The 20,344-nt window shown below is 39.6% G+C and overlaps 1 protein-coding gene across 1 annotated transcript in view; it reads left to right on the top strand.

The window, feature by feature from the left end:
• The window catches only part of hmcn2 (hemicentin 2), a 356,871-nt gene that overhangs the window by 202,610 nt on the left and 133,917 nt on the right, over positions 1 to 20,344 (top strand). Inside the window, 6 exon segments of the mRNA XM_034169771.1 lie at positions 60 to 173; positions 3,872 to 4,059; positions 4,142 to 4,238; positions 6,556 to 6,717; positions 15,245 to 15,358; positions 15,491 to 15,687. Of these exon segments, the coding sequence (XP_034025662.1) occupies positions 60 to 173; positions 3,872 to 4,059; positions 4,142 to 4,238; positions 6,556 to 6,717; positions 15,245 to 15,358; positions 15,491 to 15,687 (872 nt within the window).

Genomic DNA, 20,344 nt, shown 5'->3' on the forward strand with positions numbered 1-20,344 from the left:
GTTACAAACAATCGATTCAACATATGCAGACTTAATCTGACGTGGCTTTGTTATCGCAGGTGGACAAGTGCTACAAATCCCTCGGGTACGGAAAGAAGATGCTGGAAAGTTTACATGTGAGGCAGTGAATGAAGCAGGACAAGACCACATGCACTTTGAACTGGAGGTTCTGGGTAAGAAAGCACATGCATTTGTTTTAGTTTTTTTTTTTTTAAGATGTGAAATTTGTATATTTACAGCCACAGATGTTTAAATTTGGTATCCATTTGAATCAACTTGAAAATGACCAAATAGAAAAAATATCAGTTGTTATCCGTCCATCCATTTTCTAAACAAGGTTATTCCAGTTAAGAGTCAGGGTTGGGGAGGGGGATGGTGGTGCTGGAGCATATCCCAGCAGTCATTGGATGAGAAGTGGGGTACACCCTGGAGAAGCTGCCCAACTTATATATGCCTACAGCCAACGTAGGGTCATTGCATATCTACTTGATTCCTCTGTGCTCACCAAAATTCAACTCTTGCAGTACAAGACCTCGAGAGAACAGTGGGTTAGTAGTTAGCACTGTTTCCTCACAGCGAGAAGGTCCCAGGTTCACTTCCAACCTGGTCCTTTCTGTGTGGTGTTTTCATGTTCTTCCAGTGTTTACTTGGGTTCCCTCCCAGTGTCCTGGCTTTTTCCCACTTCTAAAGACATGCAGGTAAACTGATGACCCTAAATTGACCATATGTGTGAATAGGTTTTTCTGTCTATATGTGACCTTACAATACACTGGTGGCATGAAAATTCAATAAGGTATATCTTATATATTATTTTCCAATTCTAAGATGGAACTATGCTAGTATACTAAGGTATATCTAAATATCTAAACTGGAAGAGTAAAATAGAAGAGTAGAAAAGAGTAGAGTAGAGCCACTTAGGTGCCTGGTCCTGAGAACCAGGGATATCCAGGATGTACCCCACCTTTCGCCCAGTAACCGCTGAGATAGGCCTCAGGCCCATGTGACCCTTAATTGGAATAAACGGGTCCAGAAAATGATTTAGTCAAAAGATGTGTAGGCTCTAATTAAAGAGGATTAACAAAATCTCACTTTAACCATTAAGGAATTACAGCATACACAGTTTTGCCATTTTCAGATGCCATAAGTCATTCGACAAAAACATAAATAATAATAATAAAAAAATACATAATAAAAGGAAAAGAATTACTGTTAATACAGTGGTAATGTATGTCTGATTATAATGAGCTGTAAATCACCAACATCCCCTTCTCACCCTTTGGGTTTAAAGTGTCTGTTACAACATTAAACTGGAGAAAATTAGGTGCACATTTAAAAGGTGCAGATTTAATAATTTATGGCATGGACTGAGAGAATGCAAATTAAGTTTCTTGTCCAAGGGCATAGACAAGTAGCATTAGCAGGATTCCAACCCAGGTCTACATTTTGGTAGGGCAGCTCCTTATCCACTGAGCTACCTGTTCTACAGAAACTGTTGGTGTATTCTTCATAGACACAGAGGATGTGACCAAACTTTGGACATGTTCAACAAATGTGCAACTTGGGTGTGATCAAATCAAACCCAGTAAGAATTGAATAAGAATGTATTAATGGCTGCATTGACATGTTATCAACTTAATTAAACCAAACTGGGACTTCATTGATGTCATACAAGTGTGGTACGGACAGGCAGCAGTCTGTAGACTGCCAAGTGAGTAAAATGAGTCACTGTCCAGGTACTGAAATGCACACTGTAAAAACAAAAAATTCCGTTGTTTTTACGGAAAAATTCTGGCAGCTGTGGTTGCCAGGGGAATTCTGTAAAGATTACAGTGAGTATGTAAATGGTTTCACATAAAATATGAAATTTTATAATTTAAACATGTTGAAATTTACAAAAAAAAAAAAAAAAAAATCATTTTAAAACTGTAATTTTAATGGTCGTTTCCCGTTGAATAGCATTATTAGAATTAGCAATTGAATTAGTTATTAAATCCTTTTTTTCTGTAATATTTACACATATTTTACATCCCTTTGGCTGCTCCCTTGTACTAAAACAACATGCAGACCCACTTGGAGCTGTTGTGGTTACCCTAAGTTTTACATCAGATGCCCTTCCTGACGCAACTCCACATTACATGGACAAATGTGGCGGGGGCGGGGTTTGAACCGGGAACCTTCTGCACTGAAACCAAGTGCACTAACCACTTGGCCTGAGAGAAAAAAAATCTGTCTACTTCACAGAGATTTGATGAGAACGAGTGCCTCCAGTTTGAAATTCAAATGCAAATATTATTTTTGCTGTGACATTGCAATTAAATAAACATATATTAAATTTTGTTGCTGTCATGTTTAAAAGCATGTTACCTGCCAACAAATACAGTCATTGTTATCTATCTATCTATCTATCTATCTATCTATCTATCTATCTATCTATCTATCTATCTATCTATCTATCTATCTATCTATCTATCTATCTATCTATCTATCTATCTATCTATCTATCTATCTATCTATCTATCTATCTATCTATCTATCTATCTATCTATCTAATTAATAATTATTAAGATAATTCCTTTCCATAATTAAGATAAAATCCCTGCAAAAGGATCACCTTATGTTTAAATAATAGTTTAAACAGACACATCACCTCTTTTTTCAAACCCTTAATTTACAGTATTTTACCGTACTTGTGAAAATTCTTATCTGTAATGTCTAAAAGAATAGTAAATTCAAAGTAACAGAAAAAAAAGCATTGTTTTAACAGCCATGTTGAAATTTTAACTCTATTGTACAGTTTTGGTATTACGGTTTTTCTGTGTTTAAACTAGTCATTTGCAAATTCTACAATAGTATATGATTATTTTAACATATTTGTACTGTTAAATTCACAGTTCAGTTTCATTCCACATTTTACAAATTATTGCTGTAAATTCAACATTCTATTGTTTTTGTTTTAAGTTTTTTTTTACGTTGTGATTTTACAGGATTTCGCTGTTAATTTCACAGACTTTTGTTTTTTTACAATGCAGCTTTAAAAAACAAACACACACTTCTCTCCCACCTCTCCACATGCATGCCTGGTGACATATGCATGGAGTATATTTGAGTGTGTAGCATGGTATTGATAAGGACAGGATGGATGCAGTGAGAATGTGGCACACGTGTGAGCGATGTAATTGTTTGTCAGAATGAATTGCATATGATATGTGCAAGATCATGTGACTGGCAAGAAATTAGTAGGAGTATGTTCTACACTGCAAGAACATGACAGAAATGTAACCAGGGCGTAGTATGGACTTGAAAATGGTACATTTTCCATTTTGTCTACGTCCCCACTGTGTTAATCAAAATCTTCAGTACACAATGTGGTGTTCATGAATGGAACAGACCCTAAATCCTGGTGGTCCTTGGTTCCATCTTGATTATTTGTCTTCATGTTCTGATAAGGTCATGGTGTTGTCACAGAGAAATCTTATGATTTGTCTGGACATGGTCATGATTATGATGTAGTATATTCATAAACATTCATTATATTATATAGTATTTAGGAAAGGGAACTTTTCCAATGAGAATTTCTTGTTTAATTTTCCATTTGATGCCGATGATTGATATGTACAGTAATTATATCATCCCTCTGTAACCAATCATAATGTACAGTTGTCTTCAAAATTCTTCAATGATATGACCCTATGCTTCAAAGCTAATAAGCAGATTGTTTAAAAAAAAAAAAAAAGCTCAACTCTCAAAATTGATATAGCGGATCTTAAAATGCATTGTCTTCTGGACACAGGTTGAGATTTGCTGGAGTGTTTGTGGTATGAGTGCTGATCGTTGTGAACATGATGGGATGTGCGTTGTTTCACCTCTTTAGTCCCTCCTCTGATTACTGGGCCTTCAGTGGAGTTTATGGAGGAAATGGGAGCAGTGGTCAACAGCACAGTGATCCTCCACTGTGTTGCGACTGGACACCCGGCGCCAGTCATCTCCTGGATGAGGGATGAGCAGCCGGTGCACACAGACGCACAACACCACATCAGCGAGGATGGAACTCAGCTCCAGGTTAGTCACTGTAACACAAATAAATCCAAAATACATCTATAACATGTAAATGAATAAATGAAACCACAATCCCCCCTTTCAGATCGTGAGCGTGCAGGTCTCAGACATGGCTGCCTACCTGTGTGTAGCTGAGAACAAGGTGGGGACTGTGGAGAAACTCTTCAGTTTGAAAGTGCAAGGTGAGAAAATCCTCAGCAGAGTGTCCGTGCAGTTCATTTATACAATCAAGCAGCTCATTCCACACTTCCCTATCCTCGGCCAAGTCCCGTAACTCTTCCCAGGGAATCCCGAGGTGTTCCCAGGCCAATTGTGAAATATAATCCCTCTAGCATGTCATGGGTCTTCCCCAGGGCCTCCTCCCAGTTGCACGTGCCAGGAAGACCTCCCTAGGGAGACGAACAAGAGGCATTCTCACTAGGTGCCGGAACCACCTCAGCTGGCTCATTTTGATGCAAAGAAGTAGCAGGTCTACTCTGACTCCCCTCACGGATAGTCAAGTTTCTCATCCTGTTCAGGAGTGTAAGCCCAGATACCCGATGGAGGAATCTCATTTCCACTGCTTGTATCTGCAGGCTTATTCTTCAATTATTACCCAAAGTTTATGACCATAGGTGAAGATAGGAGCATAAATTGACTGGTAATTTGAAAACCTCACCTTCTGGCTCACCTTCTTCACCATGGAGGTCCAGTACAGCAACAAAAAATCAGAACCTGCCCCAATCTGTCTATTGATCTCATGCTCCAACTTACCCCCACTTGAGAGCAAAGACCCCAAGATACTTAAACTCCTCCATTTGGTGCAATAACTCTGCCCTGACCCAGAGGGGACAGTCTACCCTTTTTCGATAGAGGACCATGGTCTCAGATTTGGAGGTGCTGATTCTTATCCCAGTCACTTCACTCTTGGCCTCAAACCTGCTCAGAGAGAATTGGAGGTCACTGCCTGATGAAGCCAACAGAACCACATCATCTGCAGAAAGCATAGATGCAACTCTGATGCCACCATGCTGGACTTGCTCCAGTCCCTGACTGCCCCTTGACATCCTGTCCATGAACATCAGAAATAGTTTGCACTGTAGTTATCATGTTATGGGGTAACGTATGTCACATGTCATAGAATCCAATGGACGTTGAGCTTGTTTGACCTTTACTTTGGAGACCAAGCATTCAACACAGTGAAAACTATTCCACTTATTAATCCTATTAGCTCAACCAATAAGTTGCACCACTTTTTACCAAAATTGGAGTAACTTTAACTTTTGAGCCCGTGTACAAACTGAAATTGACCTTTGTCACCATTCTTGCTGCTTTTTACCCCATAACTCCAAAACATTCAGTTGTAGATAGTCCAAACTATACCTTTTTAGACTCTTTATGATCAGACAAATAATGTGGTATAGTTTGCAATATGATTGGAGCATTTTAAATTTTTGACCCCTGCGTAATTCCTCAATTGACCCCTACCTGGCTGCCTATTGAAAATTCAAGTGGCCAGTTGTTGTTTTTTTTTTTCAAAAGAGTAATGTCTCAAGAGTATTTGTGTTGAATTTGGTGCTTGCTTCACCATTTGAACAATTGCTTCAGTTATCTCTTGCACTACAAGGGGCACCAGCTTGTTTGGTTAATTTATTTTTCTGTAAAACCCTGAAAACCAGAACTAAAGAGCGGAAATTTTAATGAGTTGTAGCCTAAACATCAAGATTCCCCCAAAAAGTTTAGCATGCCAAGACCAGATTTTGATCAAGATGTATATAAATAATTAAATAAAAGAATGAAATGAAACTGTGTTTTACACTACATTGAGCATACAGTTTAATCACAGTATAGAACGTAGTAAAAAATAGAGAAAGTTGTAAAAAGTACACATGGAAAAATTTCTAATAATCTGATTGTTATCTGGCTTGACCTCCCACTCCTCCATCTCCTCAATGTAATGCTTTTTGCATTTGCATGATATCATGATTTTGCTTTTTGGATTTCTCCAATCATAACAAAATTGTAGAATTTTTAGGGTTTAGAAAAGCTTATACCGTTAAATTTTATTTAATAAAATTTAGCTGATTTAAAGGTAGTAGAAGTTAGCTTTACTCAATAGATGTTACCTGATTAGCTGAACTGTGTCCACCACTGGATAAATTTTGTTCAAGTTGTTATGGGCATAAAAATCAATACTATGTTCAATAAAGAGAGGTCTTTGGTAAAACATTACAAAGCTTAGATTTGTACATGTCAAAGATGCACTCATTTCTAATATCCAGCTCAAAGTTAGTGAAAATGTGATAAATTTTGTTGAAGTTATCATTCACACACACACACGTGTGAGTTGCACATGGATACACACATACAGTGATGGTGTGCATTTATGTTTGGAAAATAATTGTTATTGACATTGAACAATAGAGCAGTTTTAGCAATGGCACACCCTTTTATTGCCTTAAAACAAATAGTTTTGTTTGGAAAGTGTTACACAGTAACAGCCTCCATCATTTCTTCCAGTGCCTCCAAGCATCATTGGCCAAAAGGAGGAGGATGTCCGTGTAATTGAAGGCCACATGGTATCATTGGTGTGTGACGTCCAGGCATACCCTGCTCCTGAGATCACCTGGACCAGAGATGGTCAACTCCTCAAGTTCAGCACCAGTCTCCATATTCTGCCAGGTCAGACCTCAGCCATCTGTAACATGCTGCTGCACTGTAAACAAATGGTTAGATAAAAAAGTGTGGCAACAAAGTGACACATAGTATAATTGAATAGATTTTAAGTTCTACAATTTTGATTCAAAATTTAAGTATGTTAATAAAAGCAATATTTGAAATGTGTTGAATTTAGTAATACCATGCAAATGGTATTATGGTCGCGGGGGCAGCAGGTCAAGCAAAGCCGCCCAGACCTCCCGATCCGCACACACCTCCCCCAGCTCCTCCGGGGGAACCCTGAGGCATTCCCAAGCCAGCTGAGAGACGTAGTCGGTCCAGTGTGTCCTGGGTCTTCCCCGGGGCCTCCTCCGGATGGGACGTGCCAGGAACACCTCTCCAGCGAGGCGTCCAGGGGGCATCCGGAAAAGATGCCCAAGCCACCTCAGCTGGCTTCTTTTGATGTGGAGGAGCAATGGCTCGACTCCAAACTCCTCCCGAGTGACCGAGCTCCTCATCCTATCTCTAAGGGAGCGCCCAGCCACCCTGCGGAGGAAACTCATCTCGGCCGCCTGTACTCGCAATCTCGTTCTTTCGGTCATGAGCCAAATCTCATGACCATAGGTGAGGGTCGGAACATAGATCGATCGGTAAATTGAGAGCTTTGCCCCCTGCTCAGCTCTCTCTTCACCACGACGGTCCGATACAGCGACCGCATCACTGCAGACGCTGCACCGTTCCGTCTGTCGATCTCACGCTCCATCCGTCCCTCAATCGTAAACAAGACCCCGAGATACTTAAACTCCTCCACTTGAGGCAAGGACACTCCACCAACCTGAAGAGGGCAAGGCACCTTTTTCCGGTCAAGAACCATGGCCTTTACACTCGGCTGCAAACCACCCCAGCGCATGCTGGAGGTCCTGGTTTGACGAAGCCAACAGGACCATATCATCCTCAAACAGCAGAGATGAGATTCTGTGGTTCCCAAACCGGACCCCCTCTACACCCTGGCTGCGCCTAGAAATTCTGTCCATAAAAGTAATGAACAGAACCGGTGACAAAGGGCAGCCCTGGTGGAGGCCAACGTGCACCTGAAACAGGTTTGACTTACTTCCGGCAATGTGAACCAAGCTCCTGCTGCAGTCATACAGGGACCGGATGGCCCTTAGCAAAGGACCCCGGACCCTGTACTCCCAGAGCACTCCCACCAAACATATTTAGTAAATACTAGTCAATTTCACAAGGAAAGCATCCGGCGTAGGATTTACACCAGATGCCTTTCCTGATGCAACTCCACATTACATGGAGAAATGTGGCAGTGGTGGGCTTTGAACCAGGAACCTTCCACACTGAAACCAAGCAACCTAAGCACTTATCCACCACCCATGCCCAACTCATATTCTAGCACATTGTTGCTTAATTCAATACATTTACACTGCCCAATATCTTTAACAAAGGATATTGGGTTAGGATAGTGGGTATGGCAACAAAGTGACATTCAGTATTATTGAATACATTCAAAGTCCTGTGATACAAATTAAGACTTAAAATTAAACAATTATTTTAGGTACAGATAAATAAGAACTACAGTGTAAATCTTTGTTATATTAGTCCAAAATGTGCGTGAGCTGTGTGCAGCTGTGTACAAATGCGCAAAGAAAATTATGAAATGTTCAAAACTTCTGGCATGCATTAATTTTGTGAACTAGATGTAAAAATTGTGCAACCTATTCAAAAATACTGTGTCACTGCGAGTTAATGCGTCTCATTGCCACAGCGCAGCGCATCTGAATCTATTAAATCTATAATAAACATAATTTTACAGGTACATTATCTAACACATAAGAAGGAATGACAATGCAGCTGTTTTACTAATCCATTCCAATATAAATATTATAAATAATTACCTTGGAGACTATTCCAAATGCTTTCTCCATCACACGATGCACACGAGAGAAGCTGCAGGGGCAAATAATTTCTCTGTGATTCTGGGAGCGATGAGAGAATGGTTTTATCAGCCAAGTTCTGACAGCAAATGCCACATTGGCTATGAAGTGATTATTTGCTATAACGTGCCGTTAAACGGAACAAAGGGCGGCGTCAAGCAGGACAAAGCATGTCGCATTGGCACGACGAATTGCACAGCAGTGCGAGAATTAAATTCATGCAAGTGTCAAGGTGGCTTTAGAGTTGTTGTCCTGTCCCCAGTCATTGTTTGCCTTCTGAGCGTGTCCTTTTGGGGGTCTGCATCTGTGTTCTATTCTTGGTCTGCATTTTGGTCTCCCGCATGTGTTTCTCTGGTTCATCAGGTTTTATTCATCTAGTTCAATTCTCTTGTGTTAGAGTTATGATTGTTTCCTGTCATGTGTTAGTTTTTACATCCGTTGCCTGTAATGCACTTTTGAGTTCCACATTGCTTTCCCTTTGTTTTTCATTTATCTTTGATTTCTTTTTAATAGAATACAGTGGGCCCCAGACCCAGGGTCTAAAGTTGCACCCTAGGCTCTATGGTTACCCTAACTGTAGCTGGCATTGTATCCGAGGGCTCTCTTCAAGATGATCATTCCCTTAATTGCAGACAACTGCACCTCGTGTGCGCTTGGGTGGCCAGGGATTGCCTCAAGGTATTTCTTCAGGTTCTTCTTCATCAGACCTGTTGCCCCCACCACAACTGGGATGATATCAATGTCTTTCAATGACCATGTTGTTCATAGGTAATTTTTCAGGTCTTGGCATTTCGAGATCTTTCCCCTTTCAGCTCAATTCAGGCCATAGTCATTGGGGACTGTCACATCTGTGATTTTAGCTGTTTTCTCTTGCTTGTTCAAGATGACAGTATCAGGTTTGATTTCACCTCCTTCCATACGTCTTCCTGCTGGGATCTCTTTGTCGTAGAAGACAGTTACTTTTCCACTGGATGAGACTGGTGCTGGCTCATGTTCCCAGATGTTTTCCTTGACTTCCATCTCCAGTTCCTTGCATACCTTCCATTGGAGATATTGACAGATCTTGTTGTGTCGGGATGTATAATGTCCGTCTGCCATAAGGATCTGGCATGCTGATGTTAGATGGTTTGAGTTCCTGTTTGAGTTTATTGGTTTTTGCTCAGTTCTTATTGTTTTTGATCACCTCTTTTTATGTGTTAATTTATTTAAGACGTTAATCTCGTGAGTATTCTCTTATGTTACGCCGTTTGCACTTTTAAGTCCCACTATTGTTTTTTTTTTCTTTTGTATGCTTGCATTTCTGTTTTGTTTTGGTGGGTTTGACATCTTTCATGAGGTTACATAATGTTTTATTATTTTACCCACATTCTAATGCTGTTAATCTTTTTTCACCTTTTTTGTGGTCACTTACCTTTGACCTGTTCACTGGCCTACCTTTATATTTTATCATTTTCTCACCTTCTTATGCTGCTTATTTTTGCCACCTTCCTGTAGTTTGTTGATCTTTGACCTTTGCACACATATTTCTTTCATTCACTCATCAGTTCACTTTGCATTTAAGCCACATCTCTGTTCCTGTTAGTTTGCCAGATGTTTCACTCCCTGGATTGTGAGTACTCCAAATTTACCTGCTTATCTGTTTGTACTCCTGCGTGCTCGCTTAAGTGCTGACTCATTTTTCCAGTGACTCTGTTTGAACCTTGCTTGTGTGATTATTTTGGACCCTTTTGCCACTCCTTGTTTTTGCCCTTGTTGGGAGGTTTGGTCACAATTTGGACAATAAATCACCTGTCTGTTTGCACCTACTGCTTGCCTCATCACTATCTGGATTGTGGGTTCAAACCTTCCTTAGTTAAAACATAACAGGAACATCTGGGCAATAATTATGAACCCTACAGGCAGCTACCCTGACTCAGTGGCTTTTACAGCTTTTGGTGAAGAATTCATACTGCTATTTAATTGTTATCACTGCTGTTACACTCTGGAGAAGAGGGATGTTTTGGATCAGACTTAGGATTTATTGAATACAAGTATATGGGCTTTTGACTTCTTCCCTGAGTTATTTGCATTAGAGGGTCTTTTTGACCAGTACAAGTTCCCTGACTGGGCACGTGACCCAGATAAATACGTTCGGACACATGGAATGTAATAGTTGTGAAACACATAAAACCTACAAGTTGTCCTTTAGATGTTGTTCCAGCTAAGGTGTTGAAGAAGGTTTTTAATACTGTTGGGGTGGGTCTCTTAACTTTTATCAATGCTTGTCTTTGATTGGGGTCTGTTCCAGCTGCTTTTAAACATACTGTAGTACGACCCCTTCTTAAAAAAACCTCACTCGTCAGGTTTATCTAATTTTAGACCTCTGTCTCATCAGCCATTTCTGTCTGAGGTTTTAGAAAAGGTTGTCTTTATACAGTTACAGTCATTTTTAGAAGACAATCACATCCATGAAAAATTCCAATCCGTGTTTAGATTGCGACACAGCACTGAGTTGGCACTTTTAAAAGTTCATAATGACATCACTTTGTTGGTGGATGCAGGGAATCCTGCTGTGCTGATTTTGTTGGACCTCACAGCAGCCTTTGATACTGTGGATTACACAGTACTTGTTTCCCTGTTAGAACATTTTATTGGCATTCAGGGTACTGCACTTAAGTGGTTTAGATCGTATTTGGCAAAGGAGCTTTTCTGTTATGATTGGGGACCTCTCCTCATCAACTGTATGTTGTGGAGTGCAGCAGGGTTCTGTTCTTGGGCCTGTTGTATTTTCTTTGTACATTCTGCCATTGGTGTCAGTTGTAGCCCAGCACAACCTCTCCTTTCATTGCTATGCGGATGATCTACAAATCTATCTGCCTCTGAGTACTAATGGGAGTGATGCTTTGTCATCATTATTTAATTGTATTCACAATGTAAAGCAGTGGCTGTCCCCAAACTTCCTTTACCTGAATGATGGTAAAACTGAAATCATGGTGTTTGAGCACTCTGGCATACCAAATGTGGTAACAACAAATTTTGGTGCTCTGGCTAATTATGTAAAACCAGCTGTCAAGAATTTGAGTGTGATATTTGACAGCTGTTTGAGCTTTGATCAACTAATACACTCTGTTGTCAAAGCAAGTTTTTTCCAGCTTCGTCTTTTGGCTAAAATAAAGCACTTCCTCAGTAGGCGTGATCTTGAGACAGCCATTCATGCTTTCATCAGCTCCAGACTTGATTATTGTAATGCACTTTATTCTGGCATTAATCAGTCTTCTCTTGCATGTCTCCAATTGGTGCAGGATGCTTCTGCTCATCTTTTAACAAACACTTTTAGACGTGAGCATATTACGTCCATCCTGTACTCACTCCACTGGTTTCCAGTTCATTTTAGAATTGATTTAAAGATTTTAATGTTTGTTTTTAAAGCTATTTATGGCCTTGCACCTCCCTATTTGTCTGAAATTTTAACTTTGGCCACTTACATTACATTTGGACATTATGGACATCTGGCCAACATTACTTAAATATTACGAGGTCAAGATATAAATGCTGGGGTGATCATGCTTTCACGGTCACTGGCCCCAAACTGTGGAACAAGTTACCTCTTGAATTACGTGCTATTCCTGACCTAGCACGTTTTAAGTGGGGGAGGTGATGGTCTAGGGGTTAAGGTGTTGGGCTTGAGTCCAGAAGATCATGGGTTCAAATCCCCGCCTGACTGGAAAATCACTAAGGGCCCTTGGGCAAGGCCTTTAATCCCCTATTGCTCCCGGTGTGTAGTGAGCGCCTTGTATGGCAGCATCCTGACATCGGGGTGAATGTGAGGCATAATTGTAAAGTGCTTTGAGTGTCTGATACAGATGGAAAAGCGCAATATAAATGCAGTCCATTTATTTAAATCTAAGTTAAAGACATTTAATTAAACTGGCTTTTAACACATAGTGGGGAGGTGACGTTCTGTTTTTACGTGCTGTTTTAAAATGTGTGTTGTTTTTGTGTAACATTTTGTGTAACATTGTGCCAACATTGCGAAACATTGCGCCAACGGGCAGGCATGCACGAACCCGGTGCGAGAGTTTGTGCATGCACCATGTCTTTTGAGCAGGAATGGTGCCAGGTGAAGCACATTGCGCCACTTATGTGCTATAAATATATATATATATATATATATATATATATATATATATATATATATATATATATATATATATATATATATATATATATATAAAAAAACAGCTGGTACCTGTGGAACCACATTGCACTGCTTATGTGGATTAATTAAAAAAAAAAGAAAGACACCACCCATTGGACGTGAACTCATGGTGTTCAAAAGCTCTGATTCCCAGTCAGCCACTTTACCACTGAGCTACAGAGCTGTTCGTTGAAAGCTGCGGGAATCTGCCTCATATCAGGAAGGACATGGAAGTGTCACAAAAAAAATTTTAAATTAAAAAAATTTTTTATCAAGCGAGCAATACAAATATGATCCGTTCTGTTCCTCTGGAAATGACCCATGGTCACAGACATGCAGTCATGAAATGGCATGAAGGAGAAGCAGTTCACTCATCTCATTCATGTCCACATCTGTTGGCGCATCTCCAACCGACTGCGCACGTGTGTCTAGTGGACGACGCACCGCATGACACCGCATCATGTGGAACAGAGCTCATGTGGGTGATGTGACAGTGAGATTGCCTGCTGCGTTTTCTGATCTGACGGTCTGTTTCAGCCTGGGAGCAGCCTGTCCATGTACACGCGCTTGCTCGCTGCAGCACATCGCCAAAGTGATATATGTTTTTATTTATGTCCACTTGCAAACAGATACACACGTGTCACAGTGGGCAGTTGTTTGTCCATGTCCGTCCAAACACAGTACATGGTGTCCAGCTGGACTGTCCAGATTCACAGATTTCCACAGCCGCTTCAGTGGGAGGACACACCTGTCATCTCAGCGCACACACCAAAGCCACACTTGTGTGGGACTTAGACAAATTTCTCTGTGAGTACGAAGGTGATTATCTGCAGTCTGTTATCATGCCAAGAGTGCGACTGACCATGCAAGCGGTGTTAGATATTCGTGCGTGTCACCTGGAATTTGGCTGACACCTGCCTGTGCACACTTTGTCTTTCAGGTGCTTGTGTGCACAAATAGTTGTAGCAACAGGTGTACGAGGTGTTGGAGGCAGGGATGACATTACACAGTTAGCACACGATTCCTGCGTCATGCGCACTAAGTGTGCACTTTGTCCAAACTTCGCACTGTGTGTGAAGGGGCCCTAAAGGATATCATCCTACATAATGCTTTCAAATATGAAAAAAATGTGAGCTGAAAAATTGTGGGGTCCAGTCTGTTCACAACCAAACAGACAAACAAACAGGCAAAAACATAACCTCCTACAACTTTTCACTTTTCTGCTTCTTACACAGTCACTCCAGACTAGGAATGGGTATTGACAAGATGTTATCGATATCTATTCCAGGAGGGAGAGGTGAGGGGGAGGTGATGGTCTAGTGGTTAAACATTGGGCTTGAGACCAGTGGATCCTCAGGTCAAATCCCAGCCTGATTAGAAAATCACTAAGGGCCCTTGGGCAAGGTCCTTAATCCCCTAGTTGCTCCCAGTGTGTAGTGGGTGCCTTGTATGGCAGCAGCCTGACATTGATGTGTAAAGTGCTTTGAGCATCTGATGCAGATGGAAAAGCGCAATATAAATGCAGTACATTTATCAATCCAATACTTTATCGATTCCCTTATCAATTACCGCTTGTGAATTTTCTGTGTACTAATGATAGGCTTGACAGGTTTTCTATGTCAACAACTTTTTATTGAGTCTTAACGTAAATAAATATGAAATTGGTCACTGGGTCCTTGATCTCTGGACATAAATAAAATCTGCACATAATCAGTGGATCCTAGATCTCTGGACATAAACAGAAATAAACAAAAATCTTCAAAAGTATTTCTTTTCAGGTATAAATGAGACATGTCAAGATCAATGTGAATTCATAAAGAATGGAGGACGTCTCATTTTGGGAGAAAGGAAAAAAACTGTCTTGGTCAGTTGTTGTTTATTGTTTGTATTACAACATTTGGAAAGAGGTGTGATTTGATTTAATACAGCAATTCACTTTGAAGTTATTTATTCTGACTGGAATCTATCTTTCCAACTTTATTCAGCAAGAGAGCCACACAAAAAAACATCCCACAAAACAAAAGCTATCATCATTATAGTTATAATTCTTATTATTATTTCCTTTATCTGATGGACAACTTCAGTTTACGCACCGGCAAAGCAGGTCCAGCTCACGCCAGAGAACTATTATGTAAAACTTCGGTGTGGAACGGAGAGAGATTCTCGTTTCTTGCCCGTAACAAGTATAGATCTATTTTCACTGAGCTCAAAGGGCATAATTTGCTTGATTTTTTTTTTTTTTTTTTTTGAAGTTTGATGTCATAAAAGAATTATAATTTGACACAGCACTGTATAAATTTGTCAACCCTGAGACTGATCCTGGCAATCACCTCTGATTAAACACATTTTTGTATATAATCTCAGACCAAGGACCAATATAAAATGTTCATAAAAAATACGATCTTGCTGTTGTTGTTTTGTACTGTAGGTGGCCATATGCTGCAGTTGCCACGAGCTACGGTGGACGATGCAGGACAGTATGTGTGCACAGCCACTAACTCAGCTGGTCAGGATCAGAAGAGCATTCTTCTCAGTGTTTATGGTAAGACGATATGTGGTGATGCATCTGTCTAAGTCAGCCACATATACACATGATCAACATTTAAAAACTCTGTTTATTACAAACCAGCTGTGGCAGCGAATAGTTCAGGAATGAATCACGTTTGTTCAACAGTCCCGCCCACGCTGAAACCCCGACTCATCCCCGAGTCAGACCTGTTGACCCCTCAGGTCGGCTCCACCGTCAGTCTGCGGTGTGAGGCCCACGGAGTTCCTGAGCCCGATGTCACATGGTACAAGAATGGACTGCAGCTGGTTCCAGGGAATGGACTGAAGATGACTCATCACCAGTTGGAGATCACAGGAGTTCAGGTCTATAAATACAGTCTACCTTGTTTATTGTAATAACTCATTGTCTCAGTCTTTTTTTCTGACTCAAAGTGGGTTTTGATTTGGCTATCAACTATGTTAGGGCTTACATGCAAAACTGACAGCACTTAAGGACCAAAAGAAATAAAATTTAAAATGCAGTGGTTGAGCTGAGCAGTAATTACTGAAGTTAAGGAGCCAATGGCCAAAGAGCACACAGTTTAAATAAGTCCTGCTCGCCTACTTCGATACCACATAATTATGTACTGCACCTTAATGCATGTTTTACCTTTTATGTTGACAGACATTAGCTCAGTTTTAATTTTGAGTGACAGAAGAGATATTATTTCAGTATTTTACTTGCTTCCATCATAGTGGTTGGTTGCGTTTTTGAATGCATCTGGGAGTTGAATTGTTAACAGGTTTACTCAAAAGCTAATAACATCCACTTAAGAAACCTGCTGGAAATGTTAGCACGGGTCTTAAATGGAAAACATTAAATTTGGAGACAGATCAAAAGTGGTGGAGCTAGGAAATGAAACACTTTTTTTAACTGCAAGGATGTTCTGGCCACAATGTTCAAAACAGACTCAACTGTTAAGAGCGGAATCAATTCCATATCAGTAAACCTCACTGGAGCCAAAGTATCAGCTGCACAACAGAAGGAAAGCTCACCCCGTTGAACTTCCTAAAGGCAAATTTATACTTCTGCACTGGCACACGTTAGGGCCCTGTCCCACTGGGGAGAGGATTAATTGCGCATGAATTGAGTATACAAATTGCGGGCGTTCGTTGTTGTCTGCAACAAAAATGGCCAAAAATGACGAATGTCCCAGTATGAATTACGGATATATTAATAATATATTTCATTTCATTTCATTTATTTATTTATTTCATTCATTTAAAAGAAAAAAAAAAAAACAGAAAAGCAGAAATAAAGCATCTCCATTACCAGAATGAAAAGGAGCAGAGAGAAGAACAAGTCTTATATTTTCTGCCCCTTTTTACAATACAATCTTTCAATATCCAGCGTCATTTTTCAACATTATTTAACAGATTGTATTTCTTTAAACTTGTCACATACCACTGACTTATTTCATAATTATGACCATTATTAAATAGATTACATCTCTGACAGGTTACATTTTTAAACTTAAAACATTTTATACATTATTAACAAATTACATTTTTTTTTTTTTTTACTTCCTTACAGCCCACTAACTTATTTTATAGTTTCATACTTACTTAATACATCTAGTTTAATACGTTTTTTAAATAATTTAAGCGACCTTAATTCTTTAATTTCTTTGCTGAGATTGTTCCATAATTTTACACCATTTACTGCAATACTCCGTTCTTTTACTCTGGTTCTGTATCTTGGTTTTCTAAAGACTTCTATTCCTTTCAGTTTATAACTACTTACTCTTTTCTCAAACATATTTTGAATGTTTGTTGGTAAAGCATTTTTATTAGCTTGGTACATTGTTTGTAATATTTTCAAATCGACCAAATCACAAAATTTAAGTACCCTGTACTTAATGAACAATGGATTAGATGGATCTCTAAAACCACTGTTGCTAATCACCCTTAAAGCCCTTTTCTGCAGAATAAACAAAGGTTGTATATAAGTTGTATATGTTGATCTCCAGATTTCTACACAATAAGTTAAATATGGGAAAATCAATGAATTGTACAATGTTAATAAACCATAACTATTTAATGAATATTTTACTTTATGCAAAACAGCAATGGCTTTCGCTATTTTTCCTTTTATGTAATTTATGTGTGACTTCCATGTAAGATCTTCATCAATTATGACTCCTAAAAATTCATTTCTTTTACCCTTTGTATATCCATTCCATCTATTTGTAATGACACATTATTTTTTTTTGCTCTGTCATTAAACAATATGAAATTTGTCTTATTAATATTTAGTGACAGTCTGTTTATATCAAACCAATGCTTAACCTTTTCCAATTCTGTTTTTATCACTTGTGCTACTTCCTGTATATCTGATCCAGAGTAAAACAGCGTTGTATCATCAGCAAATAAAATGCTACCAAGCACATTAGATACATTCACAAAATCATTGATATACAAAATAAACAGTTTGGGTCCAAGTACTGATCCTTGTGGTACTCCATAAGCAATATTACACAATTCTGATTTGATATTATTTATCTGAACAAACTGTTTTCTGTTTTCTAAGTAGCTTTTTACCCACTGATGTGCAATACCTCTTATTCCATATTGTTGTAACTTGTGAAGCAATCTTGAGTGGTCAATAACATCAAAAGCTTTTTTCAAGTCAATAAAAATACTTACAAAATAATCCTTATTTTCTATTGTTGTTGATATTTTCTCTATTAATTCCATAATTACCATAGCTGTCGAATGTTTTGTTCTGAATCCATACTGAGCATTATTTAAAATATGATGTTTCTCAGTGAATTTATCCAACCTTGTCACAAAAACTTTTTCCATAATTTTAGAAAACTGTGGAAGCAATGACACTGGCCTGTAATTAGAGAATTTATGTTTGTCTCCATTTTTATATAATGGGACTACCTTGGCAATTTTCATTTCATCTGGAAAAATCCCTGTTGACAGAGACAGATTGCAAATATAAGTAAATGGTTCAATAACAGTTTCTATTATACTTTTTACAGTCATCATGTCTAAATCTTCATGGTCAGTTGATCTTTTACTTACACAGTTTTTTTTACAATATTTCTTATTAACATATAGCGAATATATGATTAACAATCACAATTATATAATTCATGTAGTGAGGAAACTGATCCGACACATTGAGATTATCACGGCAGTATTACAGGTGTGTTATGAATGCATCTCACACGTGTTGCACGTGCACGGCATCTGCATTGCGGTCATAAATGAAGTGCACTCGGGCCGTCGGCATCACTATTCACACCAACAATACAGCCTCTGGAGCATTTGCTGGACTTGGACAAGTTGATCACAGAGTTTGTTCATGTTGTCATGCGAGGGTTACTGTTCATGAGTTTGGGGAGCGGGAGGGGGGGGAAGCTGCTCGGTGTGTGAGACAGTGTTTTTTTGTTTTTTTTTTGAGGGTGTCACAGAAAACAGACGTGTGAGTTGTGGGTAAACAGCAACTCTTCCTTTTGTTGGTGTTAAATAAAAGTCCTGGATTGCTGCAGTTATTACATCTTTGGCCATATTGGCCTCTCTTCATTGGCTTCCTGTTAATTCTAGAATAGAATTTAAAATTCTTCTTCTTACTTATAAGGTTTTGAATAATCAGGTCCCATCTTATCTTAGGGACCTCGTAGTACCATATCACCCCAATAGAGCACTTCGCTCTCAGACTGCAGGCTTACTTGTAGTTCCTAGGGTTTGTAAGAGTAGAATGGGAGGCAGAGCCTTCAGCTTTCAGGCTTCTCTCCTGTGGAACCAGCTCCCAATTCAGATCAGGGAGACAGACACCCTCTCTACTTTTAAGATTAGGCTTAAAACTTTCCTTTTTGCTAAAGCTTATAGTTAGGGCTGGATCAGGTGACCCTGAACCATCCCTTAGTTATGCTGCTATAGACGTAGACTGCTGGGGGGTTCCCATGATGCACTGTTTCTTTCTCTTTTTGCTCTGTATGCACCACTCTGCATTTAATCATTAGTGATCGATCTCTGCTCCCCTCCACAGCATGTCTTTTTCCTGGTTCTCTCCCTCAGCCCCAACCAGTCCCAGCAGAAGACTGCCCCTCCCTGAGCCTGGTTCTGCTGGAGGTTTCTTCCTGTTAAAAGGGAGTTTTTCCTTCCCACTGTAGCCAAGTGCTTGCTCACAGGGGGTCGTTTTGACCGTTGGGGTTTTACATAATTATTGTATGGCCTTGCCTTACAGTATAAAGCGCCTTGGGGCAACTGTTTGTTGTGATTTGGCGCTATATAAAAAAATTGATTGATTGATTGATTGATCTTTGTGGATCTACACAGCCAGACCGGCACTGACTGGCAGGTATGTCACTTTCTGCCACATATAATACTTTGGGTTTACGTGACGTGTTTGTTGTGCATTCACAGATTGTCTGCAAAGCAGATGTAATAAAACACTTTATTCCTGGCCAATCTGTATGCATTCACTACAACATATTTTAGTTTGTGATGTGGACATGATAGGCTATCAGCGGTTAACGGCAGATATACAGCGCATAGAGTGAGTATGTATTGTGTATGAACTGAGTATATATGGAGTATGTAAGGCGGATGCCATCCGCATTCAGATTTTTGAACAGCTCAAAAATCCTGGCTGCGGACATGCGTGCCTCTGCGGATGATCACGGGCGAGGATGGATGACGGCCGACTCATACAGGCATGTTACACAGATATTGCGGATGTTTGGTGAATATGGGCCAATTTTGTGCGCAATCCATATGCAAATCCTCCTAAAGGCCAGTGGGACAGGGCCCTTAGCTTCTTCGTGACCCACATTTGAAGACAGTTGTGTGGCTGTTCACCTTTGCAGCTCAATGGTGGGCACACTTCAACGAATTAGTTAAAAGGTAATTAAAAAGCAAACATTTTTGTTAGTGGATTAGCCTTTCACTTAGCATAGAGAACCAATAGCAGACTAATTTACTTTCACTAATGTTAGCTTTTGCTAACTTTAATTGAGCTCATAGA

This window comes from Thalassophryne amazonica, chromosome 5 (assembly GCF_902500255.1).
Source record: "Thalassophryne amazonica chromosome 5, fThaAma1.1, whole genome shotgun sequence".
In the NCBI taxonomy this organism is placed as follows: domain Eukaryota; kingdom Metazoa; phylum Chordata; class Actinopteri; order Batrachoidiformes; family Batrachoididae; genus Thalassophryne; species Thalassophryne amazonica.